At 37.6% G+C, this 27,297-nt stretch overlaps 1 protein-coding gene across 17 annotated transcripts in view; it reads right to left on the reverse strand.

Annotated features, from left to right (window-relative positions):
* DNM3 (dynamin 3) overlaps window positions 1-27,297 on the reverse strand; it is a 653,888-nt gene that overhangs the window by 534,898 nt on the left and 91,693 nt on the right. Inside the window, exons 1-2 of one of the 17 annotated variants that reach the window (XM_081489463.1) lie at window positions 25,627-25,651; window positions 25,430-25,531 (exon numbers count right to left, since the gene is read on the reverse strand). The exons of the other annotated variants lie outside the window; for them this stretch is intronic. Coding sequence (XP_081345589.1) covers window positions 25,430-25,434 — 5 coding nt within the window. The 5' untranslated portion in view covers window positions 25,435-25,531; window positions 25,627-25,651. Of the gene's footprint in view, window positions 1-25,429; window positions 25,532-25,626; window positions 25,652-27,297 lie in introns of those variants that run through there. 17 annotated transcript variants of the gene reach the window in all.

The following is a 27,297-nucleotide window of genomic DNA, read 5'->3' on the forward strand; positions in this document are numbered from 1 at the left end:
TGCCATTTCCTTCTCCAGGGGATTCTCCTGACTCAGAGATCGAACCCACACATTGTGCATCTCCTGCATTGGCAGGCTGATTCTTTACTACTGTGCCACCTGGGAAGCCCTGTATGAAACTGCAATTTCACTAGTGAGTATATACCCTAAGAAAACCACAATTCTAAAAGACACATGTACCCCAGTGTTCAATGCAGCTCTATTTACAATGGCCAGGACATGGGAACAACCTAGATATCCATCAACAGAAGAATGGATCAAGAAGTTGTGGAACATATATACAATGGAATATTACTGCTATTGTTGCTCAGTCGCTAAGTCATGTATGTTTCTTTGTGACCCCATAGACGGCAGCATGCCAGGCCTCCCTGAGCCTTACTATTCTTCCAGAGTTTGCCCAACGTCATGTCCATTGAGTAGATGATGATATCCAATCATTTCATCCTCTGCCATTACTGAGCCATAAGAAGGAAAGAATTTGAGTCAGTTCTAGTGAGGTGGATGAACCTAGAGCCTGTTATACAGAGTGAAGTCAGAAAGAGAAAAACAAATATATTAATACATATATATGAAATCTAAAAAAATAGTACTGATGAACCTATATGTAGGGCAGACATAGAGAACAGGCATAGAGATACAGACATAGAGAACAGATTTGTGGACTCAGCAGGCGAAGGAGGGGTGGAATTGAAACATAGATATTACCATATGTAAAATAGATAGCCAGTGGAAATTTGCTGTATGATGCAGAAAGTTCAACCTGGTGCTCTGTGACAACATAAAGGGGTGGAATGGGGTGGGAGAAGAGAGGTTCAAGAGAGAGGGGACATATGTATACCTATGGCTGATTAATGAAAGTTGTGTTATGGCAGAAACCAACAGAACACTGTAAAGCAATAATCCTCCAATTGAAAACAAGTAAATTTTTTAAAAAATGAATTCCATCTTTAGGAATGGAGTATCATTCCCATTCCTAAGGACAGGCTGCATGTGTCTCTTAACAATGCAGAACAAACAACAAAGTTGTGTTTTTCTACCATGCCTTAGTGAATTCTTGATAAGTTGCTCTATTACATATATATAAGTAACTAAGTCTTTTTTCCTCCCACTAGACTACAGGCACCTAGTATAATTGCCATGGTTGGCACTCATATATATTCTAGGTATATTTTAGCTGACCATTACATAATCCCCTATTTTTGACATATCAGAAGTTAATCTGTCCCTTAAAATACAGCTAGGTACAATATATGTTACGAAGCTTATAGAATAGATATAAGGATTATCCTTTAACTCCAGCATTAAAATAGAGTCACATTATCTACAAGCGTAAATCAAATCTGTTTCTCTGAAAGACTCTAAACTTGGTCAATAAAATATTCTCCACAATTATCCCTCTACTAAGCACCAGTTAGTTACAATAAACACAGGGCATATGAACCCATATCTAATGGATAATGCATTCTAGTTCTATGATGATTTTGCCTTTAATAGGCCATTTTAAACTTTTTTTATTGGAGAATAGTTGATGTACAATATTATATAAGCTACAGGTGTAGGATATAGTAATTCACAATTTTTAAAAGTTATACTCCATTTATAGTTATTATAAAATATTGGCTATAATTCCCATGTTGTACAATATGTCCTTGCAACTTATTTCATACATACTAATTTGTACCTCTTAATCCTCCCTCTTCCCTCTCTCCACTGGCAACCACTAGTCCTCCATATCTGTGAGTCTGCTTTTTTTTTTTTTATTATATCCACTAGTTGTTTGTTGTTTTTTTTTTTTAGATTTCACATGTAAGTGATATCATACAGTACTTGTCTTTCTCTCTCTGGCTTCTTTTACTGACCATAACACCCTCCAAGTCCATCCACGTTGCTGCAAATAGCATTATTTCGTTATTTTTTATGGCTGAGTAGTACTCCACTGTGTTATCCTTTCATCTGTTGATGGAAACTAAGGTTGCTTCCATATCTTGGCAACTGCAAATAATGCTGCTATGTACATTTGAGTGCATGTATCTTTCCGAACTAGTGGGAGTTTGGGGGTTTTTTCACTATATACCCAGGAGTGGAACTGCCAGGTCACATGGTAGTTTTATTTTTAGGTTCATTTTAAATAGATTTTAAGCAAAATTTTATAGTGTTTAAAGACCTATGTAAAATATCAGCTATTATCTCCTTTTAATTTAAGGTCACTTAAAACTGAGATCATGGCATCTGGTCCCATTACTTCATGGGAAATAGATGGGGAAACAGTGGAAACAGTGTCAGACTTTATTTTTTGGGGCTCCAAAATCACTGCAGATGGTGATTGCAGCCATGAAATTAAAAGATGCTTACTCCGTGGAAGGAAGGTTATGACCAACCTAGATAGCATATTTAAAATCAGAGACATTACTTTGCCAACAAAGGTCCGTCTAGTCAAGGCTATGGTTTTTCCAGTAGTCATGTATGCATGTGAGAGTTGGACGGTGAAGAAAGCTGAGCACCAAAGAATTGACGCTTTTGAACTGTGGTGTTGCAGAAGACTCTTGAGAGTCCCTCGGACTGCAAGAAGATCCAACTAGTCCATCCTAAAGGAGATCAGTCCTGGATGTTCATTGGAAGGACTGATGTTGAAGCTGAAACTCCAATACTTTGGCCACCTCATGCGAAGAGTTGACTCATTGGAAAAGACCCTGATGCTGGGAAGGATTGGGGGCAGGAGGACAAGGGGACGACAGAGGATGACATGGTTGGATGGCATCGCCGACTCAATGGACACGAGTTTGGGTAAACTCCGGGAGTTGGTGATGGACAGGGAGGCCTGGTGTACTGCGATTCATGGGGTCTCAAAGAGTCGGATACGACTGAGCGACTGAACTGAACTGTAGCCCCTCTTTCTAAAACTGACAAGTCTATAAGGTAAGTAATCAAATTCCAAGCTCAGTTAAGATCTCCAACCTTGAAAATCGGAAGAACAAGATGGCGGAGGAGTACGTGGACGTGGAGTACATCTCTTGACATGGATACATCAGGAATACACCTTCAGATACAGAAGTGCATGCAGAAAGTGAACAGGAGTACCTGATCAGCAGAAAAGAATATACAGAATCATGCAAAACTCAGTAGGACAAAGGAACTAGGGGGAAGAACAGGAGTGTTAGTAGGACTGGACCTGCCCTCAGCAGGTGGGGGAACTGAAGTAGGGGTCCAATCCCCACATGGGGACAATTGTCTGAGTCAGAGGGAAACATTTAAGGCTGAGAATGAAATAGCTGATCTGTGGCAGCCTAAATGGAATGAGAATCACACAGTCCTTGGGGCAGCCATACATACCCCAGACAGGGACGCAGGTTCCCTGGAAGCCACAGTGGCTGGGAGCTGGAGTTTAGGGATTGTGGAGCAATCCCTGGGCAAGGGCTGCTGTTGACTGCAGAGAGACAGATCGAGGGGATATGAGGAAAGATACTGTGGTGGAAAATGTCTGTGAAGGAAAGCCAGGCAGCCATGGAAGCAGGGTGATATTGCTGAGTCACACATAGAGGGTGGAGCCATCACCATAGCCTCTCTCCCCACATGCCAGAATCAGCAGCTGAACAATAGAGAGGCTGGCCCATCAAACACCTGATGCACTGAACTACAGAGTAGGACCTCACCCAGGGTGCTCCTAGAAGTGCCTGACACGCCAGTCTACAGAGTAGGGCCCCAGCCAGCGGGCCCCCTCTATATATGATGATGTGCCAAACAAAACAAAAGGACCCCAGGCAAGGGAGCCCTCTAAGTTCCTGAATCAGGCAGAGCTACAGAAAAAGACTGGGCAAAGAGGCCTTCTGATCACCAGCTACAAAAGGCTCGAAAAAAGATTCTGAAAGGGCCATAACTCCTGCAGCGGAGGCCATGTCCCTGCACACTTGGCGCTGCCAGGGTCCCCACAAGCCAAGCAGCTGCACCACCTTCACACTCAACCCTCAATGGAGCAGAGCTGCTACAGGCAAAAAATGTCTCGAGTCTATGCACACAGGGTCACTTTGGTTGTGTCCAACCCTTTGTGACCCTGTGGACTGTGGCCTGCCAGGCTTCTCTGTCAGGGGGTTTCTCCAGGCAAGAATACTGGAGTGTATTGGCCAATACTGGTTGCCATACCCTTCTAGAGCACTATATTTTCTGCTGCCTTAGCCACCAACTCCCCTGAGTACCTGGTGCTGCTAAAATCCCTGCAACCCAAGCACCTGCACCACCTCCACACTTGGCCCTCACTGGGGCAGACTCAAGTCCTCCAGGGCAGCCTCAGGAGCAAACCCCAGTGGATGACCCACATGCAGAGGTGGAAATAAAACCACAATTGAAACCCAGGGGCAGTGTGGCTAGGGAAGAAGACCCAAAACCTTCCCACCAGCTGTACAAGATACAGATTAAATCCATACAATCAACTAGGCAGACTCTATGTCTATGGAAAATATAAAAAGACATTGAGAGTTCCCACAAAAGAAAATGCACTAGTTCTGATAGCTGCAGACATTGGAGGCAAGAACACACAGGAGTAGGACCAGATTAGAATCTGACATGCCCCCACACCAGGTCCAGAGACCAGCACAGTGTTGGAAGGCATCCTAGGGAGGTGAGGTGGACTGTGACTCCCAGCAACGGAAAGGACTCTGACAGCAGGGACTCAAGAAAAACATTTATTATTCTTCTGTTTTGATTGGTTTTGTAAATTCTTTTGGATTTTTTTTTTCACTTTTTTCCTTATCTTTTCTTTTTTTCCCCTCCTCTGTTCTAGTTGTCGATTTGATTGGCTCTATGAAATCTGATTAAGCTTTTGAGCTTTTCTTTTCTCAGTCACATTTTTTATTGTTATAAACCTCTACCTCTGCATTGGGCTTTTGCAGTTCTGTCGAGTTTTCTTTTTTTCTCTCTTTTTTTAATTTTAATTTTTTTAAACCTGTTATTATTTTTTCTACATTTATTCCTTTGTTTGTTTTTCCTACTGTTCTTTTCCCCTTTCAGTTGATCTTTAACGTATATAAATCTTCATTTACCTCTGTTTAACTCTGCATATCTATTCTTTCTTTCTTTTCTTTCTTTTCTTTCCTCTCAACATATTTCTTAGTTTTGTTTTCATTGCTTTATTCCCCACTTGGCACCTTGCTTTAGTTTTGTTTTCCAGTTTGTGCTTTAGTTAGTTTTGTTCTTAACTGGTAGGTATAATTTTTGATTTCCTTTGTTCGCTGGGTCAGTCTACTGTACTTTATTTTTGTTGGACTGTTTTGATTTTGCTTATGGGTATATATATACATGTGTGTATATTCCATTATTTTAATGATTATTTGCCTGATTGTGTAACTCCCATTTGTCTGGGGTTCATCTTTGGTTTCTCATTTTTGGGTATATGTTTTAATCTCACTTAACGCCATTAACAAACCATTTCTGGAATCCTTGTTCCTGACCGGAGATCAAGCCCTGAGCCTTTGGAGTGGAAGCATTGACTCCAAGATCCAAGACTACCAGAGAACTAACTCCAGGGAGTATCAAATAGTGAGAACTCATACAAAGGAAACCACTTGAATACAAGACCTGGCATCACCCAACCACCAGTAGCACCCTGTGCAGGAAGCCTCATCTAAACAACAAACAAAATAAAAATACAAATCCAATCATCAGCAGACAGGATTACCACCTCACTCAGCCTTGCCCATCAGAGGAGAAATAAACAAACAAACAAAAAAACTCAGCACAAATCTCATAAACCACTAGACCAACCTTAGGAGGGCAGACACCAAAAGGAAGAAAGAATTCAACCTTGAAGCCTGGGAAAAGGAGACCTCAAAAAAAGTGAGTAAAACAACAATAATAATAATAATGAAAAGGCAGAGAAATACTACACAAACGAAGGAACAAATTAGAAACACAGAAGTCCAAATAAATGAAAAGGAAATAGGCAAACTATCTGAAAAAGAATTCAAAATAATGATAGTAAAGATAATCAAAAACTTTGAAAACATAAAGGAAAAAATGCAAGGATCAATTAACAAAGAACTAGAAGAATTAAAGAATACACATATAGAGACAAACAACACAATTACTGATGTTAAAAACACTCTAGAAGGAATCAATAGCAGAATATCTGAAACAGAAGAACAAAACAGTGAGCTGGAAGATAAAATGGTGAAAACAACTACTGAAGAGCAGAATAAAGTAAAAAGAATGAAAAGAACTGAGGATAGTCTCATAGAAATCTGGGACAATATCAAAGGCACCAACATTCAAATTATAGGGGTCCCAGAAGAAGAAGAGAAAAAGAAAGGGTATGAGAAAATTTTTGAAGAGATTATAGTTGAAAATTTCCCCAACATGGAGAAGGAAATAGTTAATCAAGCCCAAGAGGCACAAAGAGTCCCATACAGGATAAACCCAAGAAGAAACATGCTAAGATACATACTAATCAAACTATCAGAGACTAAACACAAAGAAAGAATATTAAAAGCAGCAAGGGAATAGCAACACATAACATAAAAGGGTAATCCCATACATTTAACAGCTGATCTTTCAGCAGAAACTCTGCAGGCTAGAAGGGAATGGCAAGATAGATTAAAGTAGTGAAAGGGAAAAATCTACAACCAAGATTACAGTACCCAGCAAGAATCTCATTCAAAATTGATGGAGAAATAAAAAGTTCCTCAGACAAACAAAAATTAAGAGAACTCAGTACCACCAAATGAGCTTTACAACAAATGTTAAAAGGACTTATACAGTCAAGAAACACAAGAGAAGAAAAAGATCTACAAAATCAACCACAATTAAAAAAATGGCAATAGGAACATACATATCAAAAATTACTTTAAATGTAAACAGATTAAATACTCCAACCAAAAGATACAGACTGGCTGAATGGATACAAAAATAAGACCCATATATATGCTGTCCATAAGAAACCCACTTCAGACTTAAAGACACATATAGACTGAAAGTGAGAGGATAGAAAAATATATTCCATGTAGATGGGAAGCAAAAGAAAGCTGGAGTAGCAATCCTCATATCAGAAAAAATAGACCTTAAAATAAATAATATTACAAGAGACAAGGAAGGACACTACATAAAGATCAAGGGATCAATCCAAGAGGAAGACATAACAATTGTAAATATCTATGCACCTAACATAGGAGCACCTCAATACATAAGACAAATACTAACAGACATAAAAGGAGAAATTGACAGTAACCCAATAATAGTAGGAGACTTTAACACCCCACTCACACAGATCATCAAAACAGAAAATTAATAAGGAAGCACAAGTCTTAAATGATGCATTTGATGAGATGGACCTCATTGATATCTTCAGGACATTCCATCCAAATGGAGAATACACCTTCTTCTCAAGTGCACATGGAACATTCTCCAAAATAGACCATATCTTGGGTCACAAATTTAAACTTCAGTAAATTTAAGAAAATTGAAATCATATCAAGCATCTTCTCTGACCACAACACTATGAGACTAGGTATCAATTAGAAGAAAAAACTGTAAAAGACACAAACACATGGAGATTAAACAATACATTGCTAAATAACCAACAGGTCACTGCAGAAATCAAAAGGGAAATCAAAAAATTTCTAGAAACAAATGACAATGAACACTTCTTAACACTATACACAAAGATAAACTCAAAATGGATTAAAGACCTAAATGTAAGACCAGAAATTTAAAACTCTTAGAGGAAAACATAGGCAGAACACTCCATGACATAAATCAAAGCAAGATCCTCTATGACCCACCTCCTAGAGTAATGGAAACAAAAACAAAAGTAAACAAGTGGGATCTGATTAAACTTAAAGGCTTTTGCACAGCAAAGGAAACTATAAGCAAGGTGAAAAGACAACCCTCAGAATGGGAGAAAATAATAGCAAATGAAACAACTGACAAAGGATTAATTTCCAAAATATACAAGCAGCTCATACAACTCAATACCAGAAAAACAAACAACCCAATCAAAAAGTGAGAAAAAGACCTAAATGTACATTTCTCCAAAGAAGACAAACAGATGGCTAACAAACACATGAAAAGATGCTCAACATCACTCATTATTAGAGAAACGCAAATCAAAACTATAATATCACCTCACATCGGTCAGAATGGCCATCACCAAAAAGTCTACAAACAATAAATGCTGGAGAGGGTGTGGAGAAAAGGGAATGCTCTTGTACTGTTGGTGGGAATGTAAATTGATACAGCCACTATGGAAGAAGGTATGGAGATTCCTTTAAAAACTAGGAATAAAACCACCATATGACCCAGCAATCCCACTCCTAGACATATACCCTGAGGAAACCAAAATTGAAAAAGACACATGTATCCCATTGTTCACTGCAGCATTATTTACAATAGCTAGAACATGGAAGCAACCTAGATGTCAGTCAACAGATGAATGGATAAAAAAGTTGTGGTACATATACACAATGGAATATTACTCAGCCATAAAAAGGAACATATTTGAGCTAGTTCTAATGAGGTGGATGAACCTAGAGCCTATTATACAGAGTGAAGTGAATCAGAAAGAAAAAGATAAATATTGTATTCTAACACATATATACAGAATCTAAAAAAAATGGTACTGAAGAATTTCTTTGCAGGGCAGCAATGGAGAAACAGACATAGAGAACAGACTTATGGACATGGGGAGAGGGAAGGAAAGGGTGAGATGTATGGAAACAGTAACATGAAAACTTATATTACCATATGTAAAATAGATAGCCAACAGGAATTTGCTGTATGGCTCAGGGAACTCAGACAGGGCCTCTGTATCAACCTAGAGGGTTGGGATGGGGAGATAGATGGGAGGGAGGCTCAAAAGGGAGGGGATATATGTATACCTATGGCTGATTCATGTTGAGGTTTGACAGAAAGCAACAAAATTCTCTAGAGCAATTATCTTTCAATTAAAAAATAAATCAATTTTAAAAAAGAAAGACAAAAAATCTCCAACCTCTCATCAATTCCCACATTAACAGTGTCCTACAAATCAAGGACAGTGGATTAATTACCAGGAGGAAAGGGCTTGGTCCTGATACTAGTTCTAGGGCCTTAAACAAGTTACTAAACCCCTTTTACCTGTTCTCTCATTCGTAAAATAGCAACAGTATACTTGCCTTTCATCAATGTAGTACTCATGTCATGCATTAGCAAATAAAATAATGCTTCGGAAAGCTCTCTAAAAATTGTAGCATGAAATGAAAAAAAAATTAAGTCAGTATTATTGTCAACATCCACCTTGAAGCATAAATTTAAATGAAAAAATTACCTCCAGAAAAATAAAACTCAGAAAGAAAGCACCAAGTACAAGGGATAAATCAATACCACAAAAATTTTATCTCTAGTCTCTCAATTAGTACTTCTCCTACAGTATCACCCCATTTTCACCCCAGTTCAACCTGATAAAAGGCTTTTCTTAGAGTAGGTCATGGTTTAGTCATACAGTGGGATACAATACACAGCAATTAAAATGAATAAACAAGATTTGGAAGACTCAACAGGGATAACTTTCAACAAATGTTGAAATGTTCAGTTGAAAAAAGAAAGGTATAGACTGATAGCTTTTTATGCAAATTTTTTAAGCACACAAAACTATTCTGCATTTTGTTTATTAACATATATGAAGTAAAAGTATAAAAATAACATGGAAGGACAAACACAAATTTGTTTAAGGTGGTGATTAGTTGTGGGCTAAGAGGCTGGAGAAAGAAACAGAGAAGACATCACCATACGTAATATCTATCATATTCGTAATGCCATTCACATCTGTAAAGCCAAAATATTAACAACTTACTAATTCCAGGTGATGAGTACATTCGCATTTCTTGTAAAATTCTTTGTATTTACTGATTTTTAAATTTTTTTCCAGTAAAATCACAAGTATTGAGAAAAACACTTTTCTTAACATAACTTGTAGAATATTTCCACTCAGAGAACAGAAAAATACAAGTAGCTATTAACCACTAAAAGTACTTTTATATGTCCAGTCCCTAACACCTGTCAACCTGCCACCATCAGCAGATAAGTCAATCACCAAAATATGTTGCTTCTGACACAACGACTTTGTTTCAAACTTATCTAATGCTCAGCAAGTCAACTTCTCGAACTTACCGAATGTTCAGCAAGTCAACAGTAGCAAATATTCACTAAACCAACTGCTAGTAAAATAATGATAAACTTAAGTTTTTGTTCAATTTAAAAAATAGTCTCTCCTTTTTAACAAAGATATCACTCCTGAACACATTCCTTCTGACTTAACAACACTCAGGTCATTACTTTGATATTAAGCCATTGCCCAGATTTCAGACTCTTGCTTATAAAAGACAAAAACATTTCTCTTGGCAAGAATTTGGGATCTTACAAGGTTTCAAGGCTTGTCCTTCCTGAACATCAACAGGGCTACCACAATTCAATAATAAACATTTTTACTTTCATTTTACAGAAGATTGATTTTGATCACTGGCCATTCTCAAAGGATAATTAAAAATACTCATTTAACTGATAAAACAAATCTAATTAAATTTTTCATATTTGACTTTCACAATTTCTAATATAGGTCACTATTTCAATTAAAGATATTAAATGGAAAGAACACTATATCTCAGATTTAGAGAGATGAATAATTGCTACTCCAATGCTGATAATATATTCTCCAGGGTCTCCAGAATACAGTCTGAGATATGGTTGTTTTATTCTTGAAAACTCCTGACTACTAACTTTTTTATGACCCCATAGGGCAATATATACTTCAGATGTTTTTTAAAATGTGCTATGGAAATATAAACTTGAACTGACAATATGAAGCTTCCTTGATATTTCCTTTAAAAATCACCAGGTTTTGTATACCATCTACCACATACATGAGAGATAGAAACCAGATCTATCTCTCAGCAATTTATATAAGGAGCACTAACTCTTTGGCATTCTTCAAATAATAGTAGAGTGAGACCCTTTGGGAAAGGCCCCAGCTGGCACTTTAATTGTCAAAATTTTATTTTAATGAATAACTATAAATAAAGTTGATATTTTGTCCTGGCATTCTTAACATACAATATATTAAATTTTAAAATATTTCTTTTATAAAGTCTTCATTTGAAACATCACCTATTATATTAAGCTAAAACATAGCTATGTCCACAGCAGATCTTTAAAAGGCCTGATAATCCTGCACAGTTGTGAGCTTTTATTATTATTATTGTCCCCTTAGGAGGCATTACACATTGGGTATCACATCACCCTGCCATAAGTGTGCCTGCTCTTAACCATTCTTTCCTCTTAGTTCCTAGTCTGCAATTCCTACTCCATATTGGGTATAGATGTCAAAAAACCCAACCTATGAGAGTTGTGTGGAAGCGAGTGTGTTCTGGGCAACAGTCCGCATTGCTCACCTGAGGGGACTCTAGAAAACTCTGCTACATCACCATGGCTACACAGAGCCTATTTAATTCACCTCTTGTTTCTCTACAGCTGTCTTCTTTCAGGGTTACATGGAAAACCAAGGATGTGAAAATGCTTTCTACCACATAATGCACAAAGTTCTTAAACTATCAATACTAGGGATCATTGAATTTTTCGATTTCTGAATTCTATCCAGGTAAGAAACAACTATGATAATATAATCTTTCATATGTATTGCATTCTATGCATTTCAAAGCATTAATAATATACATATATTATCTACTTCAGTTCTCTCAACAGAGAAGATGGTAAGTACAATGGCACTTACTACTCAACTGTTACAAGTGAGGAAAGAGACAAAGAGGGGTTAAGGGACTTACAAATGTCACAGGAGCTGACCAGTGACAGAGCTGGGGCTGGAGCCTAACTTCCAGGCCTTTACTTTTTCTAAAATTACTGTCTCCCAAAGAAGTTGCCTTACCCATGAAGTTCTCTCACCAGGGATTCTCCACCACTTGAGAAAGCATGTCCCTAATAGGTCAAGAAGTATATGTCAAGAAATGTTATTCTTTACTTTTTACAAAGGTTATCCAGTAGATATTAGGGGGAAATTGTTTACATCACAGGTTAAAGTAGAGAGAGGACAAATGTCTGGATAACAGCAAAAACTAAATGGCTCAGATCTCATACTTTTGGGGGTGCACAAAATAGTAGAGATGGAGAAATAGGAAAACACACAGACAGAGTTAGATCCCACTTAGAATAAAGTCTGTGTACTGGTATGTGTATATTTAACATGACTTAGACATTTTTGAAAAAAAGATCTCAGTACAATTATGGATCTGTGTTCATAATCCCCCTCCCTCCCTCTGAGACCTCTCTCCAGCAATTTCCATCCTCTCAGACTCTCTCCTACATTTGCAACCTTCCCTCTCAATTGGCTCTTAAAAAATATTCCAGTTTGCCATCCTTTCAGGGAAAATACAAGCAAACTAACACCATCATCTCTCTCAATTCTTATTTCACTCATCCCCTCCCACCTGCTCTATCCCTCACCACTCTCTCTACAGATGGGTTTGGCAAAAAACCACCACAATACTGTAAAGTAACTAAACTCCAACTAAAATAAATAAATTATTTAAAAAAAAACTGAAAAAGATTATTCTAAAACCATGCCTCGTTGACCTCTAATGCATGCCTCAAACACTATAAATCAAGTCAATCTTCTACTTCACCCTGAAAACTGCCCTCACCAAGATCACCAGGACCTTTTTTAAAAAAAAAGCTTTTTATTTTGTATTGGAGCATATAGCTGATTAACAATGTTGTAAGAGTTTCAGGTGAACAGCAAAGGGACTCAGCCATACATATACGTGTATCCATACCCCCCAAGACCCCCTCCCATCCAGGCTGCCACATAACATTGAGCCAAGTTCCATGTACTATACAGGAGGTCCTTGTTGGCTATCCATTTTAAATATAGCAGTGTGTACTTGTCCATCCCTTACATGTAGAATCTAAAAAGAAATGATACCAATGAACCTACAAAAGAGAAAGAGACAGACTTAGAGAACAGACTCATGGTTGCTGGGGGTAGGGCTACTTAGGGAATTGGGGATGGATATGATCTTCTTATGTCTAAGAATGATGGGACTCCCAGAATTTACCTTCCTTCTTTGTTCAGCAACACTTGATATTGCTGACTTCTCACTCCTCTCCTTTTTTCTCCTCTCATCCTCTCCTTGTTTTACATCTCCTTTCCTGATGCTTTCTCAGCTAACTTCCCTCACTCTATTCCCTTCTGCTTTGCCTCCAATCTCTCTCTTCCTTCTCAGTGTCTTCCATTGTCTAGTCCTTCCTGGGTTTTTATCAGCCCTCCTCTCACTCCACACGTTCTCCTTCAATGGTTTTGTCCACTCCTTGCTAATGGTTCCGTCCACTCCTTGCTAATGGTTCCCAATCAGGTCTCTGCAATCTTGATCTATCTTCTGAGCTCAGACTTCCACTTGTATCACAAGCACCCCAAACTCATCCTGTCCCAATCCAAACACAGTGATGTCCCAATCTAGTTCTCCTTTTTTATCTCCTATAATAGTGAATGGCACCACCAACCAATCAACCAAGTAAAAGAATGAGACATCATCCTTGATTTTCTCCCCATCTGTCTTAACTCAACCCCTCATAAATTACTTATTGCCAATTCTCCTCCACCTCACAGTATCCTTTTTTGCTATACACTGGGCTTTTTGTAGTGTTCTGAAGATTCCATCTATCTTATTGCATCCTTGCTTTTGCACATGCAGTTTTCTCTTCCTGTAGTATCCTCACTCCCTGCCCACAGATCCTTCAAGACTCAGTTCGGGTATTAGCCCTCCAAGACTTTTTGTTACTTTGCCTAAGCTGGGCTATGATATCCCTATTCTGAACTCCATATTATTATATTTGCAGAGAACTACATTATAAAGCCATCTATATATGCTTATCTATTTTCTACCTTCCCAACCATACTGTTAACTCCTAGAAAGTAGAAACCATATCTAATTAATCCTTGTATAATCAACATTTAGTATAATTCCTGGAACATCACAGACTCTCAAAATTTTATGAATGAATTAAAAAAAATTCTGAGTAACTTCCACTGTCCAAATTCCTGTGCTTGTCATCTGTTTCTACTCTCAACAGTCCTACCCATTCTTTATCAGGCTATTTAAGTATCATTTCACTTATGAAACCTTCCCTAGTTCCCACCCCCACTCATGTTTCTCACCTCTTTCATAGTGATTAACTACAATGCAAAACAGAGAAAGAAATCTGAGTACTCACTTTTCTCTTGAAGGAGAGGATAATTTAATTCATCTTTTAGATGCTTTCCTTACTTAGGATTCTTTAGAGGAAGGCATATTCACATTTGAAAGAAATCAAAAGCAAAACGCTAGCAAAAACTTCCTCTGCATTAAAACTCAGCAGCATCTCACAATAGAGCTTTCAAAAGGAGTTACAGATCCTGCGTGTAGTGCTGCTTACAAGCCATCACATGGCAGCATCGGGGACAACACACCAGCACCAAATCCAAGACAAAGAGCAGAGATGAAGTCCGCTCTGTTCCTGCTGACGCGACTGAGGCCACTGCTCTCTCAGCTGGGCTAACAGCAAACAGGCCTCGGTCAGCCTGCAGCCCAACTAGGGAAGCAAGCAGACTGAACAAATCCCAGAGCAGTGATTTCAAGCACTTAAGGGCACTGCTGCCCTACAACAATAACAACAAAATACAACTCATCTTCCCTTTCTCTTAAAAACTCAATAGCATAATCTCCTACCGAATTAACAAGAATTAAAGTGAAATTGTCATTGGAAATAATACAAACATGCAAAAGGGGGACCTAGCACACAATTGTTGTTGTTGTTTAGTCTCTCAATTGTATTCAAGTCTTTTGCGACCCCATGGACTACAGCCCACCAGGCTTCACTGTTTCAATGGAATTTCCCAGGCAAGAATACTGGAGTGAGTTACCATTTCCTTCTCCAGGGGATTTTCCTGACCCAGGGATTGAACCCATATCTCCCACATTTCAGGTGGATTCTTTACCACTGAGGCAACAGGGAAGCCCCTTTATCACATAATGGAATATTAGTAACTATTAAGAGGCTTCCTTGGTAGATCAGCTGGTAAAGAATCCACCTGCAGTACAGGTGGCCCTGGTTTGATTCCTGGGTTGAGAAGATACCCTAGATAAGTGATAAGCTACCCACTCCAGTATTCTTGGGCTTCCCTAATGGCTCAGATAGTAAAGAATTCACCTGCAATGTGGGAAACCTGGGTTTGATCCCTGGGTTGAGAAGATACCCTGGAGGAGGGCATGGCAACTGACTCAACTCTTGTCTGGAGAATCCCATGGACAGAGGAGCCTGGCAGGCTACAGTCCATGGGGTTGCAAAGAGTCCAACATGACTGAGCAACTTTCACTTTCACTTTCACTTCTTATACTTCTCACTTTCATAGTATAACAAAATAGTTAATATGAAAAAATTCTATATAGAATAAAAACATATAAATTACATTTTAAATCATATAGTGTAACAGTATACTATAAGCTAAATCTATGCCAAAATGTTAAAAATGGTTAACTTTCAGCTGACTATTGGTTATTTTTGTTTTCTTATCATTTAATGTGTTTTCTAAATGTTCTTCAAAGAGCATACTTAGGAGAAAAAAACTAGTTTCAAAGAATGAAATGCTCACCTCTTGATTAAATTCTATAAATCTCTATATATCTTCATAAATATATTTGATTTTTATTTATATCCTAAAGACTTAAAACAACTTGTTTCTTTTAGCTTTATTAGGTCTCAGAGGTGATGGCACAAGATTTGTAGGATCACTAGGTTCACAAAATGGTGCCTTCTCATGTCCAATAAAAGGCTTACTTGTGAAACTAAGTTCAAAATCAAAATGAGAATGAAAAATGTACTAACTTTAAAATAATGTCTTATTACAAAGAAGTTAAGACAAAGTCAGAAAATCAAGGTTAAATTCTACCACTCATCAATTAGGGCAAATATCTTGCTTTTATTATGTTCATCTATAAAATGTAGAAAATGCCAGATTGTTACATAAAGGAAGTTCTTGTCCGATGCTAGATTCTATACCTCCATATTAATGAACCGGATGATTTGAGAAGGTTCATTTTTTCATTCATACTAAGCTTTCACTATGGAATACCATGTGTTAACCTAGGTTTCCAATCAAAGAAGCAATTCTCCAAAGCATTTCCCTTCCTTAGAATCCAAAGACTGACAAGAGATAGACATGATTATTCACAACTGTCAAATTTCTGACATCTATTCTACTCATTAAAAGTCTACCCTTGACATCTGTAGAGTAGGATAATAGCTGAAGTTGTTTTAGAAAACAACCTTCAAATAAAAGTGGATTAGGATGAAAAGCTTTTATTAATTAGAGAGAAGTACCTAATATGAAATCTAAATTTGACCTTCAGAAGGAGCAAAACAAATCCTACCTGATCAAAGTCTTGCTTGTTTGGTTGTTCGTGTTTAACGGTCAGACTTGACAAAATAAAAGAGTGGTAAGTATATCCATGCCATTTTTTCTTTAACTGTCTCTTAAAATTTAGCAGTCTTGGAGCCACTGGTTCCAAGAGCATTTTAGCCACCCAGAATGTGGCTGATCTACAGTTTGGAACACTGCCCCTAACAAAGTATCACACTTACAGAAGATGCTCAAAAACATATTTGTTGAATGAAGAAATGTAATCCTGTTACCTAAAGATGATGTGGCTTGAGAATAACTTTAAAAAGTTTAACTCTAAGAAGTTTCAAAACAAAGTAAGAAATAATACATTAAGGAAGGCTGGCCTTAGAGAGCAAGATTTCCCTACCCTGCCTACAAGTTTTTAAGTCATTGTTAACACTGCCTAAAAGTTTAAGACTTGGTAGGATATATTTGGATTAGTATGTACTCTTCTTTGAAAATACAAATATTTGAAGAGGATTAATGAATGCAACTATTTAACACAACTTTTATTTATTGCAAAAATTAGAAGAGTTTTGTCACCAAGGAGGTTCACCAAGTATGTAAAATATAACTATATATTTAAGATTATGGGATATATTTATGATAACTTAAAATAAGTAAATAAATGAAACAGGAGCCAAGGTTCTCATTGTTGGAATGGGGAAGCTACAAATAAGCAAGAGGAAGAGGGTAAATTATCCACAAAATAATAGATTACAGCTGACATCAGTATGAACCCATGTTTAGTTTAACATAGGTACAGATGGTCACACACTAAAATATCTATATTGGTACTTATGTGTGTATACATAGGTTCAGTTCAGTTACTCAGTTGTGTCTGACTCTTTGCGACCCCATGGACTGCAGCATATGTCTATACTATACATAGGTTAGTATATATGTATACATATCTCCTTGTTCTGTCAGCTGGGAAGGTCAAGAAGCAACTATATCCCAGTAGTAATGAGCACAGCTAACATCCATATCTTGGTTTCTAATACCATTCTCCAGGGTTCCTTGGAGAAATAGCTGACTTTGAGACTAAGGCAAGAAATATAAAAGCTGATCCTGGAGCATTTTGCACTGGCAGAAAGTAATGGAATGCTCAGAACACACACACGCATACACACACAAAGATGAAACAAGCGATGGGTCAAAGAGACACTGAAACCAACTGAAAGAGCTCCCAAGGGAACAGACTGAACAACAAAATGAAGGAGTATTGGTTTGTAATTCAAAGTATAAAATGAATATCCATGAGTCCATACTGATATAAACGATTTAGTGACAAAATAAATGGAGCACAAACCAATCTGCCATTCAAAAGAATTCCTAATAAATTATGTAAAGAATCCACCCTCAGGGAAGTGGGACAAAACTTACACCCCCTAAGTGTAGGTGGTACAAGGTGATGTCTTTCCTAAGAGGATAGTATGCAAAGGGAGAAACCTGGCAAACAGTATTTCAGTCAGGAAATAATGGACAACATAAATTGTAATAAGTTATTTTGAAAGCTTGTGCCCTTGACATGATGTCATGAAAATGGCAATTTCCCTCTGTGGTCTTTCCCCAAAAAACACATAACTCCATTATAAAAACATCAAACAAATCCCAATTAAAAGCCATTCTACCAAATACTTGACCAGTACTGCTCAAAATTGTCAATGTGATAAAAAAAAAAAAGAACAAGGAAAGTCTGATAAACTGTCAAAGTCAAGAATAACCTAAACAGACACAATGACTAAATGCAGAATGCTACCCTGGATGGGATCCTGGAATAGAAAAGACCATGAGATAAAAAAAACAAGGAAATCTGAAAAAAATATAGACTTTAATAAAAATTATATCAGTGTCAGTTTGGTATATCAATATACCATACTAATATAAAATTTAAATAATAGCAGAAACTAAGTGTGGGGTATATTAGAATTCTCTTTACTATATCTACAATATTTCTGTAAATCTAAAACCATTCTAAAATTAAAAGTTTACTTAAAAACAATTTGGGACAAGAGAAGATATTTACTGCATATGATTACCAAATTCATGCATCTAGACTCATCTTAAATACTGTCCGTTGACATCAGCCACTTTCAGCTTTCTAAATGGGAAACTCTTAGATCTGATGTTTTAACCACTTTGGCCCTTTCACTTTGATGCTCTTCCTCTTGTGGGTGGGCTGTTGGCAAGCTCAGCACAGTTTGGTTGCAAAACCATACAAACTCAATTGTATGGGAAAATTTTCAGAAATCAATATATTTTTAAAATTAGATTTTTCAATAACCACATGGAGTGACTCTTAGAAACTACATCCATTGTTATTTTACCTTCAAGAATCATGACAATTTTTTGCTGATGTGATGGGTATCTAACAATCAAGACCAAAACGATGTTCTAGATAGATTTATACTCGCCTATCCCCTCCACATACACACTTACAGAATTGGAAGTTACTATTCTAGCATAAACTATGTCACCTTTATAATTCTGAAACTTATTTTGCAGGAGCAGAGTCAAAAGAAAAAAGGGTCAATTTAGCAATTTCTTTCCCCATTGCATGTTGCTTATAAGTTAATTCAACTGACATTTAAAACTGCATATGAATTCTTTCTACTATAAAAGGCTCAGAGAGTAGCTTGTAGTCGTTGTTCTGACTTTTAAATACGTTCTGTTAAATGCATATTTTAAAGCCAATTTTACTATAGGAAAGTCACCGACTCAATTTTAAATACATTTCATTACATTTTATCTCTAGGAAAGCATCTGTTAGTTTTCTAGGAAAAGAAACAAATCAGTCTTTTTTTTCTACTTGGCTAGGAATGCTACTTCTATACAAATTTACAGACTAAGTACTTCCATTTAAGACCGAAGATAGTTTTAAAAAGCCGAATCTTAAAACTGTAAAACAGATTCACTATGATCATTATTTTAGCACCCTTCTTATAGTACAATATCAAACTAAGCTTTCAATATATCCAAAAGGGGTTGCTACCCAGGCTCCATTCTTCTCTTCTGACATGAACTATAGAGAATTTGAACATAAAATGTAAATGAGAAAGCACAGCCAAAGGAAACAGCTCATTTTAAGGCACTACATACCAGCTTTGGAAGAGAGGTCTGATTAAGGATCCCTGGGCAAGAGCTACAAGGTATCCTTAATGTTCAAATACCTCTCTTTCTCTGGCCCTCAACACATCCCACACTGTTTGAAAAGAGTTATTTGAAGAATTGTACATATGCAGAGTACATCTTGTGAAATGCCGGGCTGGATGAAGCACAGGCTGGAATAGAGACTGCTAGGAGAAATATCAATAACCTCAGATATGCAGATGACACCACCCTTATGGCAGAAAGCAAAGAACTAAAGAGCCTTTTGATGAAAGTGAAAGAGGAGAGTGAAAAAGTTGGCTTAAAACTCAACATTCAGAAAACTAAGATCATGGCATCCAGTCCCGTCACTTCATGGCAAATAGATGGGGAAACAGTGGAAACAGTGTCTGACTTTATTTTATTGAACTCCAAAATCACTGCAGATGGTGACTGCAGTCATGAAATTAAAAGACATTAAAATCTATGACCAACCTAGACAGCATATTAAAAAGCAGAGACATTGCTTTGTCAACAAAAGTCCATCTAGTAAAAGCTATGGCTTTTCCAGTAGTCATGTATGGATGTGAGGGTTGGACTATAAAGAAAGCTGAGTGTCGAAGAATTGATGCTTTTAAACTGTGGTGTTGGAGAAGACTCCTGAGAATCCCTTGGACTGCAGGGAAATCAGACCAGTCAGTCCTGAACGAAATCAGTCCTGAATATTCATTGGAAGAACTGATGCTGAAGCTGAAACTCCAATACTTTGGCCACCTGATCTGAAGTGCTGACTCATTGGAAAAGACCCTGATGCTTGGAGGGGTTGCGGGCAGGAGGAAAGGGGGACGACAAAGGATGAGATGGTTGGATGGCATCACTGACCCAATGGATATGGGTTTGGGCAGGCTCCAAGAGTTGGTGATGGACAGGGAGGCCTGGCATGCTGCAGTCCATAGTGTTGTGGGGAATGAGATGCCATTAAGCAACTGAACTGAACTGAACCCAAGAGCATTCTTTGATTCATTGAGCCTACTGCAAATAATCAGGGATGGTTTGGAGAATAACAATTGGTACCCTTGTAGTTTTTCTCATTAATATTTCCATACATCTTAGTTCTGTGTGCTCAATATCACTACAAATTGCTACAAATGGCACCTAATTAGAAGAAGACAAATTGAGGCTTAAACTCAGATTAGGACGTTTACAACACATCTAGACATCCATGCAAGCAAAGCAGCTACACTTAATACATTAAGTAGTAATCTTGCACCTTCTTCTACAGCTATCCCTGGTAAATGCTCAGTTTCTGTTAATATATTTTCAGTAAAGAATAACTTTGAGGCTTTCCATCCTCCGTAGTAAGTGGCCTTATCCCCTTCTCTAGCATCTAGAAGAAGCTTTAATTTTAAAAAGCCAAAAGCCCTTTCTCCTATCTTTAGCCTATTTTCGTTTGCTCTAATCTTTTCATAAACTTCAGCTAGTTCTCAGTTTAAGGCAATATGACACCATCCTGCCTAAACCTTCTTCTTACGAATTCTTTTCCAAAAAGTCAGAGTTAAGGAGTAGGCAATAGCCATTGTCTTAACTTTGAAATATGTTCTGTAAATGCATATTTTAAAACTAATTCTACTACAGGAAACTAACTAATTTCATTTTAAATAAACTCTATGCTTGTAATTTTCCTTAGTTACATGCTCCTCCCTTTGGTATATTTTCTATACACTTTGTGCGCAGAGAATTATCTCTATCACTGGCTTTGTTAAGATAACCCACCTTGCCCATACACCTTTCTCTCCTGTTTAGATAATTTACAAGTAAATCATCAGAATTTCATTTTTTTACTATCAACCATCTTCATGAGTCACAGTCCCTTCCAAAATACCTACTTTTTCTCTAAACTTCTTAAAATCTACTTTTAAAAAATGATATCCAGTAGTGTTGCCATCCAACAATAACACCGACGCAATGGACATGAGTCTGAGTAGGCTCCAGGAGTTGGTGATGGACAGGGAAGCCTGGCGTGCTGCAGTCCATGGGGTCGCAAAGAATTGGACACGACTGAACGACTGAACTGAACTGATCCAGTAGTGTCTTGCCTTGACATTATAAAATCTAAGGTCACCTTTCCCCAAATTCTTTTAAAGCTATATCACCAATACATTCTTTGTCAGTCGTTAAAAAATACAGGATAACAATTCCCTCCACTGCTTCTTCCACCTTCAAAGAGATGACACTGCTGGCAATATGAGACAAGAATCCATCAGATGCTCTGTCTCTACACTAACTCACATCTGCACTGTACTGTTTTCAGTACTTTCACATGCCTTACCACATTTGATCTTCACAATAACCTTAGAAGTTTGGAAGAAAGGTGTTAACACCCCATGGATGGAAACAGTTAATGATTACAGATATTGGAACCTATTTCAGGGTTCTTTCCATTATGCTGCCTTCCTCTTCTTTTAGCAGAATTAGACTTTCAGCCAACATCAGGAATGCTAGAAGTTTCCCATCACTATTATTTCTTGCATCTATGCCAGTTTCATAATCTATATTAAGAACTCTTAATTGTTTCTAATAGCTAGAGAATTCACTCTCTGGGAAAATGATATTTCCTCTTCTCTAAAAAAAAAAAAATGAATTTCATATGACCTTGGTTTTATTCCCAGCTCCACTATCTTTTCACTATAGAGCCCTGGGAACTGGCTTCAGGACTACTGCAAAAAAAAAAAAAAATTATTATTTCTTCACACTTAACCAACAAATGATATTTCTAATCATAAAGAGAACCAAAAATTCCTCTAAATTCTTAGCAAATAATGAGACTAACTAGCTGACCTCTAACTACAGAAATAGAATAAGAAAAAAAATGAAAACTAAGAAATAAAGAAAAAACTTTAAGTGGCAGATAATCAAGAATTTCTTGACCATATGGATATTAAAATACAAGACAGGTTACAGAGAGCATAATGGAATCACAATCCTTTTTGACTTCTAAAAATCAGATTATAAATATTGTTTTACATAAATCCTGAAGGTTCCATGTGTTCCTATTGTGAAATAAAAGACAATGCAAAAAAAAACCTACATATCAGATGATGCTTTAAAATAAGTTAGCAATCTAGCTATAATAAATTAACAATGAATGAAATAAACCCCAAATTTTTTCTGATATTAACAGGCTGCATACATATATCGGAGAAGGCACTGGCGACCCACTCCAGTACTCTTGCCTGGAAAATCCCATGGACGGAGGAGCCTGGTAGGCTGCAGCCCATGGGGTCGCTAAGAGTTGGACACGACTGAGCGATTTCACTTTCACTTTTCACTTTCATGCATTGGAGAAGAAAATGGCAACCCACTCCAGTGTTCTTGCCTGGAGAATCCCAGGGATGGGGGAGCCTGGTGGGCTGCCATCTATGGGGTCGCACAGAGTTGGACACGATTGAAGTGACTTAGCAGCAGCAGCAGCAACAGCATACATATATGTAGGTTGCATAAATATATATATAATCAAAGAAATGTTTAAACAGCAGATATTTTGTGAAAGAATTGTCTATTTAGTAAAGTAAATAAAACATAATAAAAATAAGTACAAGGTTTACCTTTTTTAACAGGTACCACAAATCAATGGGAAAGGATCCATAAAGAACGGGATGCTTCTGTAAAAACCCTAGCGATAATAAAGGCAAGCCAAAGAACTTGTAAAAACAGGCTAAAACTGACTTTACTGATCATGCATCTGTGAAAATTATAGAAAACCTTTTAAATAAACATTTGAAAAAGACATTGCCTCTCACAAAGAGTCGGACACGACTGAGCGACTGAACTGAACTAGAATCTATATCTAATATCAAAAAAGAGCAAACACTCTCTGTACTTAGAAGTAACGATCATTAGCTCAGGACTACTGTCCTTGGGTTCTGACTACAGTGTAACTTAGAACAAGAGAAGTTTCACCTCAATATCTTTACTTTTTAAATGAGGATGTTGGATTAGATGATTTCTAAAATCCTTCTATCTCTATAATTCTGTGATTCCTTAAGTAACAGCAGAAGTCTGCTGACCTGAATCTAATCAATTTTAAGATCTCCAGTAGAAAATAGGAAGCACTTTGTCTACAACCCACAGGCAATTAGGATTTCCCTCACAGCAATTACATCTCCAGTACTTCAATTGCCTGATAAATCTACCTTCTCTTGCCCTTGTATATGACGATAATACATTATTCAACCACAACACATTAAAATATAATTCTACTATAACTGAGAGGAAATAACTTTCTAGTAAGGTGTATAATGACTCAAATATTAAACCAGAAAAGATAATAACTCTGTGGTAACTTCCAAAAAATTTTTTAGCTTTAAGAGAGCTATGTAAATCTGAAGAAATGCTTATAGTCATTAATGAAATGCCTTGTAAATGAAATTACTAGACATATGTTCACGACTAATGACTTAATCTAATACTCATGTTTTAAAGACTAAGACTTCTATGTATGCCCTTTCTTATTTCAAATTCAAGCCAGAGTCAGAAACAATGAGCTTTGATTCCAGCTCTTCTATAAAGAATTCCTACACTATTCTAAATTCCGAAAATCCTAAGGAAAATAGCAAAGGCAAAGTGACTGACCATGGGGATTTTGGGAAAAAAAAAGAGCAGAAGAGAGGGGCAGACACATAAAGTTCAGTTCAGTCGCTCAGTCGTGTCTGACTCTTTGCAACCCCATGAATCGCAGCACAACAGGCCTCCCTGTCCATCACCAACTCCCGGAGTCCACCTAAACCCATGTCCACTGAGTCAGTGATGCCATCCAACCATCTCATCCTCTGTCGTCCTCTTCTCCTCCTGCCCTCAATCTTTCCCAGCATCATGGTCTTTTCAAATGAGTCAGCTCTTTGGATCAGGTGGCCAAAGTATTGGAGTTTCAGCTTCAACATCAGTCCTTCCAATGAACACCCAGGACTGATCTCCTTTAGGATGGACTGGTTGGATCTCCTTGCAGTCCAAGAGACTCTCAAGAGTCTTATCCAACACCACAGCTCAAAAGCATCAATTCTTCAGCTCTCAACTTTCTTTATAGTCCAACTCTCACATCCATACATGACCCCTGGAAAAACCACAGCCTTGACTAGACGGACCTTTGTTGACAAAGTAATGTCTCTGCTTTTTAATATGATGTCTAGGTTGGTCATAACTTTCCTTCCAAGGAGTAAGCGTCTTTTAATTTCATGGCTGCAGTCACCATCTGCAGTGATTTTGGAGCCCAGAAAAATAAAGTCAGCCACTGTTTCCACTGTTTCCCTATCTATTTGCCATGAAGTGATGGGACCGGATGCCATGATCTTAGTTTTCTGAATGTTGAGCTTTAAGCCAACTTTTTCACTCTCCTCTTTCACTTTCATCAAGACGCTCTTTAGTTCTTCTTCACTTTCTGCCATAAGGGTAGTATCATCTGCATATCTGAGGTTATTGATATTTCTCCCGGCAATCTTGATTCCAGCTTGTGCTTCCTCCAGCCCAGCGTTTCTCATGATGTACTCTGCATATAAGTTAAATCAGCAGGGTGACAATATCCAGCCTTGACGTACTCCTTTTCCTATTTGGAACCAGTCTGTTGTTCCATGTCCAGTTCTAACCGTTGCTTCCTGACCTGCATACAGGTTTCTCAAGAGGCAGGTCAGGTGAGACACATAAAAGCCATCACTAAAATTTATTTTAGTCACCCAAGTTCCCTAAATTGTTTCTTATATCTGCTTTGCCCTTAAAATGCTTTCTATTTCTTAAAACTATTTTAAATGCCTCATTATGATGAACCTCTCCATTATGTACCCATTAAATTACCATCTGACTTATAAACAAACACTAAAGTCTCAAGTACTTGGTACTTACTGCATTATTATCTATCAGTCTTCATACACTAATCACTTGGACCGCAAATAAAAGATTTTACCATTGATTGAGGAAAAGTAGCTTAACAACTTGACAGTTTTCCTAAAAGAGAATACAAACTCATAATTTTGATACATATTAACAGTAACCAACCTTTCAGCTCATGATCTCACAAAAGAAAAAACAAATTTACTTACTGCCCTAAAGTATAGTAAGTTAAGCATCTATTAGCAGTGTATAGGTCATAATATCTCAGAAGTCTTTTGATTTCTAGCAAAATTCTTAGAATTCAAAACAGACCAGTCTATACAGTCACTTGGAAAATAGTATGGAAGTTTCTTTTCCTTTTTAGATATTTTTTTTTGTTGATGTGGACCATTGTTGTTTAAAGTCTATTGATTTTGTTATAATACTGCTTCTCTTTTACGTTTTGATTTTTTGGCTGTAAAGCATGCAAGATCCTTGCTTCCCAACCAGGGATCGAACCAGCAACCCCTGCATTAGAAGGCAAAGTCTTAACCACTGGGCCAACAGGGTGATCCCTAGAGGTTTCTTAATAAACTAAAAATTGAACTGCAATTTGACCCAGCAATTCCACTTCTATACACATATCCAGAAAAAAAACCACTAATTTGAAAGGATACATGCAGCCCAATGTCATAGTACTCCTATTTACAATTGTCAAAATATGGAAGCAACCTAAGTGCCTATCAATAGATGAATGGATAAAGATATGGTGTGTGTACATACATACACACACACACACACACACACATATATATATATATATATATTCATTATGAAAGTTGCTCAGTCATGTCCAATTCTTTGCAGTCTATGGAATTCTCCAGGCCAGACTACTGGAGTGGGTAGCCTTTCCCTTCTCCAGAGGATCTTCCCAACCCAGGGATTGAACCCAGGTCTCCCTCATTGCAGGCAGATTCTTTATCAGCTAAGCCACAGGGAAGCCATATTCATTATACACACACACACACACACACAAAATGAAATACTTTTTGTTGTTGTTCAGTTGCTAAGTCATGGCCAACTCTTTGCAACCCTGTGGACTGTAGCCTGGCAGGCTCCTCTGTCCTTTACTCTCTCCCACAGTTTGCTCAAGTTTATGTCCATTGAGTCAGTGAAGACATCCCACCATCTCATCCTCTGTCATGCCCTTCTTCTTCTGCCTTCAGTCTTTCCCAGCATCAGGGTCTTTTCCCATGAGTTGTCTCTTCGCATCAAGTGATCAGAGTACTGGAGCTTCAGCTTCAGCATCAGCCCTTCCAATGAACACCCAGGATTGATCTCTTTTAGGATGGACTGGTGGATCTCCTTGCAGTCCAAGGGACTCTCAAAAGTCTTCTCTAACACTACAGTTCAAAAGCATCAATTCTTCAATGCTCAACCTGCTTTATGGTCCAACTCTCACATCCGTACATGACTACTGGAAAAACCATAGCTTTGACTATATGAATCAACAAAGTGATGTCTTTGCTTTTTAATAAGCTGTCTAGCTTTGTCATAGCTTTCCTTCCAAGGAGCAAGGGTCTTTTAATTTCATGGCTGCAGTCACCATCTGCAGTGATTTTGGAATCCAAGAAAATTAAGTATGTCACTGTTTCCATTTTTTCCCTCATCTATTTGCCGTGAAGTGATGGGACCAGATGCCATGATCTTAGTTTTTTGAATGTTGAATTTTAAGCTAGCTTTTTCACTGTCCTCTTTCACTCTCATCAAAAGGCTCTTTAGTTCCTCCTCACTTTCTGCCATTAGAGTGGTATCATCTGCAGATCTGACATTGTTGATATTTCTCCCAGCAATCTTGATTCCAGCTTGTGATTCCTCCAGAACAGCATTTCCCATGATGT

Source organism: Giraffa tippelskirchi, chromosome 5 (assembly GCF_054371585.1).
Source record: "Giraffa tippelskirchi isolate mGirTip1 chromosome 5, T2T-mGirTip1v1.2.pri, whole genome shotgun sequence".
Taxonomy (NCBI): domain Eukaryota; kingdom Metazoa; phylum Chordata; class Mammalia; order Artiodactyla; family Giraffidae; genus Giraffa; species Giraffa tippelskirchi.